This window comes from Charadrius vociferus, unplaced genomic scaffold, assembly GCF_000708025.1.
Source record: "Charadrius vociferus isolate BGI_N301 unplaced genomic scaffold, ASM70802v2 scaffold413, whole genome shotgun sequence".
Taxonomy (NCBI): domain Eukaryota; kingdom Metazoa; phylum Chordata; class Aves; order Charadriiformes; family Charadriidae; genus Charadrius; species Charadrius vociferus.
This window is the reverse complement of record NW_009647738.1, coordinates 1,637,460-1,644,884: the sequence shown is the minus strand read 5'-3', so window position 1 is coordinate 1,644,884 and position 7,425 is coordinate 1,637,460. Positions and strand designations below refer to the sequence as shown.

Here is a 7,425-nt window from a genome sequence, read left to right as displayed (position 1 = left end):
AGGAAATAAGACAGAGGAGCAGCCACCAGACAACACATACTTGTGTATCTTTTATCCTGATACGTGGCTCCTGTCCAATCGGCCACCTAAGGACAAGCATAAACAGTCAAAATAAGTGAGTATCAACCTGACAGTTCCCCCACCCCTGACTTTATAAGAAGGACTTCAGGCAGCAAAAGCAAACACTGTTGTACGCTCCAGAACTAATCCTTTCAAATTCCACCTCCATTTGCCAGCCCTGCTAATTGTTCAAAACTGTGCTAAGTCTTACCAAAGGGCATCAGAAAAGCAGCCACAGTAGTTAAGAAGTGAAAACTGGCAGCAGCACACAGAGGTGCGATGCCAAAAGGAACACAGGGCTCATTCAGCTGCAGCCCAATGCGGCATGGCACGGCGGAGGTACCTTTCCCAGGCGGTCTCCTTTACTGAAGGGCTGGTAGGGCATGTCCCTGAACTGCTCGGGCACGGCGCAGGGGCCCCAGCCGGAGGGGTTGTCCTGGATCACGGGTGTCACAAACTTCGCCATGTTTTAAACTTCTAGAGGGGAGACAAAGCAAAATAAAACCCCCCGAACCCTCAGCTGCCGCACGGAGAGCGCCGCCGCACGCCCTATACGCTGGGGCACCGCGGGCCCGCGGCCTTGACTCCGGCACAGGCCAGGCCGCGACGCCACCCTGAGCGGAGGGCGAGGCAGGGAGGCCGCCTCCACCAGTATGTTCCCGCTCAAACTCAGGAGCATCGTACATCACTAAGTAGTTATATTACAACATATACAAGTGCCATTTCTGTCCAATTAGTCATGAAGTTTCCAGTTTTATGGGCAGTTGCAGCAGAGAGCTGTCTTCCTTGGGCTTTTTATTTAGACAGTACTTCCAACACTGGTTATATGTTTCTGGAGATTTGAATGTTGCTTTTTTCATCGGATCTCACTCAGAATTTTCTTTGTGGAATATCAGGTTCATTGAAAAGCTTCACGCTCCACTACTTCCAAAATGAATTTTAAATCTTCAAACAAATTTGCAGTAAGGTTTTTTTCTGGCTGTTGAATTACAGAGTGACATCCATGTGAGCACAATTACTGCACTTTTTTTTCACTGGTGCTCACATAATGTTTTAGTTCCCAGATATGACTGGCCTGAAAAATAGTAGGACCAGAAACAGTCCTAGATATATGAAAAACTGGAAAGCTACCTTTCCTTAAAATCTGATATTGGGGCATATCTGAATTCTTCCACCTTTGCCAAAGGAGGTCATTAATAATCTTGCTGAGATGCACAATGTTAATTCTAAGGTCCACATAAAGCTGTAGCCTCCCATCAGATGGCTTACCCCTAATAAAATCTTGGGTAGGAAAAAGAGCTGGTTCTTACAAATGAGTGAGGAGGGGGCCCGCCATAATGTGGCGTCCCCTGTGGCCTGTGCCCGGGCCGAGGTGGTCTGTCCCGTCTCCCCCTCCCCCCGTCGTCTCCCCTCCCCAGCTTTGCTGTGCCTTCTGTTGTGACAGTGTCATTTGCCGATATCTTGCTCCCTCTTAATTACTGCTTAATAACAAAAATGTGTATGAGTGGGAAGAGAGTGACATTAATGATAGTCAATTTGCCCTATTGATTAAAAAGCTTGGCTTCGGCTTTTAAATAGAAAAGCCGGGGGTGACACATGACAAAACCATGCGGTTTGTACCCGGCTGTCACAAAGAGGAAGAAAACATTGTTTTCTGCGTCTGCTGAAAGTGCGGCAGCTCAAACAAACAGTGGTGAGGTGTCAGAAACATCTTCTCCAGCGGTAATGATGATTAAACTTCCTAGAAATGTGGAATTTCTCATAGCAGAAGTACTTAAGCCTATGGTAGGCAAATGCCTGTTGGGAATGGTTCTGTTGGAGTTGACTTGCCTGATAGCAGTGGGATGGGACGGGTTGCCTAACAAACTTCCTCCTCCTCTACTCTTTATCCTCTACTCTTACAAAGATAACTTGGGCTTCACAGCCACACAAAGGACTGCCCAATCTCAAGAATATTTTGTTTTATTCTTTGGAAGAACTTGAATTCAAATTACCTGGCCTAAAATCATGGATTGAAAGAACACTGATCTTCAGCTTAGTCAAATGAAGGCTTCAACAGCTAACGTGCAGTCACCTGTCTGGTTGTGCCAGGTTGTTTTACAGACATGAGGTGGAACTACTGTAAAGTGTGGTAGGTAAATTCCTGTTTTCACAGATAAAAATGGAGATACAAGTTAGAGATTTATGACTTTGATAGAGAACAGACAGGGCTCTGGACAAGCCCTGTAAGCCCTGTAAAGTCACATGTCAGGAGAGGAAACGTGACTTAATCCTGTGCCTCTTAATTTTCTCACAGATGCAGCCTCTTGAAATAAAAATGTATTCCAAACTTTGTGATGGTTTTATTGAAAAGCGGGGACTTTTCAAGTTATAGTTGTACAATCATTCATCCGACTTTGTGTTTTAGAGGTTGTCGCAAAACACTTGACTTAGTGAGGTAAAGATGTGTGAAGAATGGGAATTGCAGTTGCCCTTGCTGTGTTCACAATGTGGTGTTCAATGTTTTGCATTGTCCCCAACGGCTTTCGTTGATCTGCTGGAGGGGAGACCTAGGGCTGGAAGTTAGGATTCAGCCCTACGGCCTCTCTAGCAGACCATGAACTGGTAATTTAATACAGTGTGTGCCTCAGATCCCCGTCTCTGTAATTGGGATAGTATTTCTTCTCAGGGAGTGGGGGCAATAAATCATTAAATCTCAGATGTTTACATGCCAGAGTGATTGAAATTTTCTCTACCCCTAAAAAGAACAGGATTCGGTTTACAGATCTCTTCAGCTTGCAGGCTAAAAGCTGGCTCTCCAGAGAATTTTACTGGGTGTCTTCTACCTAAGAGGAGTCTAGATCAATATTTTCCAGGCAGAGAGGTGTGCATTTTCTCCTTTATTTACCACTTGAGAAAGAACTGAAGCTGCAGCAGTCTCTGCTTTGCCAAGACACCCTGCCATTAATCAGAAGTGGGATTATTAAAGCACTTTTCCCCGCTAGCAAAAAAATCCACTTATAGAAATACAGTTTATAAAATACAATTTGTAACTGTCTCACCTAAACAGCTTTTTTGGAGAGAAACATCATTAGTGCTGGAACTGCCTCACTGGTCGCTGGCGGTGACTCGATGCGATCTCAGCTCCAGATAACCCCCTGCAGCACCCGTCCCTCGCCTGCCCCAGCTGGGGCGATGGGCTGAATGGGCTCAGAGGAACTGACTGCTTAGGAGATGGTGGTAAAAAGAGCAAGTTCTGAAGAGAAAACTGGGCTAAGGAATGAATGAAGAGAAGCAATGACAAATAGGCTGATAAACTGAAAGCCCTTCCTTTCCGTGGCTTCCCCTTTGCACCTCAGCCTGTGTGAGGTGCTTGAAAGAGAATGTAACGCTGCAGCTGTCTCCCAGAGATGACAGATCATGTGCAGTTTGGGCTTAGCCCATCCAACTGTCTTTACTGGGGACAGAGTTGGGTATAGGCTCAGGTCGGAGGAGAGAGCATGCATAGGGAGTGCCCAGTGCAGCGTAAATGCTCCTCTGGGTATGGACGTAACCTTCCAGTTTCTTATAAAGGGGAAGAAAAGTTCTAAGAAAAAAATCCAGTCTTGAAGCGGGTGAGATTTGCTGCCACGTTTAGGTCAAATTTAGTAGGAGAGGGGAGGGAGTGGATCTGTCTTGCTTTCTGCATTCCGCCGGACACTGTACCTCCCGCAGGGTGCCCTGCTGCCACCGGGGCCCCGCAGCTGCCTGCGCCTCTACTCCTCTCGTGCTGACCCTGCACACCGCTGCCGCAAACAGTTTGCCGCCCGGCCTCTAGCTTTCATTAAGGGCATGTGAGATACATCGTTTCCCGGAAAAGTACTCAAAATACACTTGCTTGCAATCATTTGAGCCTTGATCCATAATTTCAGTTCATCAGTTAATTAATCACTTAATCAGTTAATAAGGCTAATCACTCTTCTCTGGAAGATGCTCATGAGAACAGCCAGGGTAAATTGCTCCCATCTGGTTTTCCGTTCTTGTCTCCCACTTCTCCGCTTTTGGGCTCCGTGCTGGTGTTAGCGGATCGTAAAAGAGGCGCTCGTTCCAGCACTGTGGCTGTTCCAGTCCAAAACCTTCACCGCCATCAGCCTCCACCACGGTCCAGGGCTCGTTGGAGAGCTGTCACTGGCTCTGTGTTGAGTGCGGACAATATGCAGCTCAGGCAGTGTCACCAGATGTTTGCTAGGTTAAAAAGAAGGAAAGCAAGTCCAAGCTCCCCGCTTATCAGGGTCCTTTCCTAGAAAATAGATCACCTCTGCCTTGACTGAAGATGCCTTGGAAAGCCGTAAGGCAGGGGTTGCTTTCCAGCTTGCGTGACTGTACTTCCACTGAAAGAGGCAGCTGAGGATTGGAAAATGAATGTTCACATTAAAACACTATTTTCCAGTAGTTTCCTTTCTCATTCTTATAACAAATGCATCAAAAACAGCCACTTGGGTTCTTTTTCCTCACTAAACAACAAACACACCGTATGCCTGTGCCATATGCTTAGTCTCCACTGCCCTGTGCTTCTTGACAAACCCAGAAACCAAGGGAAATAGTTTTCAACCTGAACGCCTTCCCCCTGCGGAGAAGCCTGACGTTTACACCCTCTTCAGTCAGACTCTTCTTCCAAAGAGATCGTCGATGCCTTTAAAGCAGCGAAACTCACTGCTGGCCCCTGGGCTCTCGTTGCAACTGACCTTGGCCGTATATGAACTGGCTCCTGCCGTGGACTGGTGTTTACAGGCTGGGAAGCCCTCCGTCCTTCCTTGGCCTTCCTCTTCACATTCCATCTTTCCTGTTGCACTTTTATCTGCATCTTGGTCTTCTGTTCTCCCAGGCCAGATGCTTCGCTGCGACACGTGGCCTCCTTTCCAGCGCCTTCATCCCTCTCCTGGGTACCCTGGAGGCTGAACTACAAACCTGCCCTCCTCGCGTGGCAGTTGCTTGCCAGCTTTTTTGGGGAAATGCTTCATCTGATTTTCAGGAACTCTGGAAAAACAGCCTTAAAGCAACTTTACAGTGCACGTGCTGCGAGTCCGATTTTTAATTTGCTGCCTGTGCGATCTAGCGGGTCTGGGAGCAGGTGGCACCTGGCAGATTTGCTGCGTGTGTCCAGACCCGACGTGTCCATCCAGTAAGGTTCACGCAGGAAATGTGCTGAGTTTATTATTCTCGGTAGCAGATAGCGCTTTCACTGCGAGGCTTTCTCCCTCTTCCTCCTCCTGCCATGCCGAGCTCTCCCCGTGGCTGCTGGGCTGAAGCGTCTTGCCCTCAAGGACAGACAGGAACCTGGCAAGGGTGGGCTTCCCCTTCCTAAATCATGTTGCTTCTGTAGGCTGGGCTCAGAGCCTGGCCTTGCATTGTCTGCTCCTTCCATGCTACCAGGAAAAGCCACAAATTTATGGTGCACGCAAAAATTGTCTTTCTCTGAATTAGTGCTGTCTCTTGCCCGGCTTTGACCATTTTTATCACCAGTGTCAGATCTCTCCCAGGGCTTCTGTAGCTTTGACCGTCAGGGCCTGGATCATGGAAGAGGCAACATGTATCACGCTCTGTCCTCGTTCTCAGCTGCTGAACACTGTCCTTTCCAGAGCTGTAGAAGGAGCCTGGGTCCAGCTGTCTCCCCGCAAACTGTCAGCAAGATTGCCTCCTTTGATCTGCACTCAGCGCTGGATTTTATCCCAGCAGCCAACAGGCTAATTCCACAAGTTTATTCTACAAAGCTCAATTAGAGCAGCTGGCGCCGGCAGCGTCCCTGCTGGCTCCGAGCCTGCAGGAGGAGAGGAAGGCTGGTGCAGTGGCTGGGGTATGAGCTTGGGCGTCCGCAGGCTGAGCTGCAAATCCCCGCTCTGCGGCTGTCCTCCAGGCCACCCTGGTAAGCTTCACCAGTGGGAGCTTGGCACCTCCGTGACGTGCAGGGAGGGACAGCATTTCCCTGCCTCACTGGAGGAGAAATATAGTTTAGATACAAGCTATCATGGTGATGGGGAACCGTGTCAACAGAGGCAGAAGCAGGTCATGGCTGCTGCGTCTGGGAAACACTGCGCAGACCCAGCCAGACCAACAGCGGGGAAAAGGATGCGGTCCCGGGTGATGGAGGTTGTGGGGCGCACCATGCCTTCTCACCACTGAGTTACCAGTTTGCCTTTCACCTGTGGAAGCCTCCCTCTGTGCCCTCCAGAGCCTGAGTTATATTCAGCGCTGCCCTGAAAAGGATCCCACTGCATGTGAGCAGTACTGCAGGTGACATGGGCTTTCCTTACCAGGGCCCTTGCCCAGCACAGAAGCGCCCACAGTTACTTCCTTCAACATCAGCAGTGTTACAGTAGCCTCCGTGAAAAATCAGAACCTTCTGGGGCTAACCATGCTCTGCAAATGCTCCTGTCTGGCTGCTCTGTCCCCTGGAAAGCTTACTGCCTATGCCAGCCAGGCAAAGAGGTCTAAGCAGGACATCAGGAGGCAGAGAGTCCAAGTGATTTCTGCTAGGGAGCAGGGTCAAACCCTAGTTGCGCAAGACCAAGTTATCAGGGCAGTAAGGAGTCAAATGCAGGTGCTACCCGTGTATAACATGCTGTTCCCCTCCCAGGGACTCTTGGGAAAGTGTCCATAAAAGAGAGCAGGGGCAAGGGACATGCAGCAGCCTGGCAAGCCCACGGTTGCCATTCCCTTCTTCCCTGCCCCTCAGTAAGTCAGAGATGGGGCTGGCCGACACGCTTGGATGGGGACAAATGTGCCTCTTGGGGTGCAGGGAACGCAGAGCCTCGGGGCTATTCCTTCCTCTCCTCTTGAGCAGATTTCAGCACCATCTGCTCTGTTCTGTCTTTGGAGAAGTCAGCCGGGCGCTTTTGTCCCTTCTGGCAAAGCTGTGCTGCGTATGTCCCCCATCGGGCATCAGGCACCCCGAGGCAGCCGGGAAGGATGCACACTCTCAGCCTTGCTCCAGAAAGCTCCCGCTGCAGCAGCCCAAGGTCTTTCTTTCTGTCCTCTTCCTTGTCCGCAGCCTGTGCCTCTGGATGAGGCACTTCCCAAGGTCACAGCTGATTCCCAAGGTCGGGTCCAGCCTTTGCTGTGGCATCTGCAGGAGGGGCTGGGCAGGGGCTGGGGCTGGGCAGGGACCTTCCCTGCACCGATCACTGCCCAAAAGGGCCCACAAGCAGGACCAAGCCTTCAGGGGAGAGAGAACAGCAGGGGCAGGAGGAGACGTGGGGCAGCCGTGGGGCTCCCTGACCTCGGAACTGCTTGGTGGGATTGCTCTTTTCTCTGCACACGTAAAGTATGTCCCTGCTAAACACTCCTGGATGATCCCTGGCCTGGCACCAGCTGGAGACCAGAGGAGCTGCAAAATTTAGGGGAGAAGAG

At 50.1% G+C, this 7,425-nt stretch overlaps 1 protein-coding gene across 1 annotated transcript in view; it reads right to left on the bottom strand.

The window, feature by feature from the left end:
- Nucleotides 1-537, bottom strand: part of EIF3D (eukaryotic translation initiation factor 3, subunit D) — a 6,092-nt gene extending 5,555 nt beyond the window's left edge. Inside the window, exons 1-2 of the mRNA XM_009881910.1 lie at nucleotides 404-537; nucleotides 41-86 (exon numbers count right to left, since the gene is read on the bottom strand). Of these exons, the coding sequence (XP_009880212.1) occupies nucleotides 41-86; nucleotides 404-526 (169 nt within the window). The 5' untranslated portion in view covers nucleotides 527-537. The remainder of the gene's footprint in view (nucleotides 1-40; nucleotides 87-403) is intronic.
- Nucleotides 538-7,425: the final 6,888 nt, after the last annotated feature.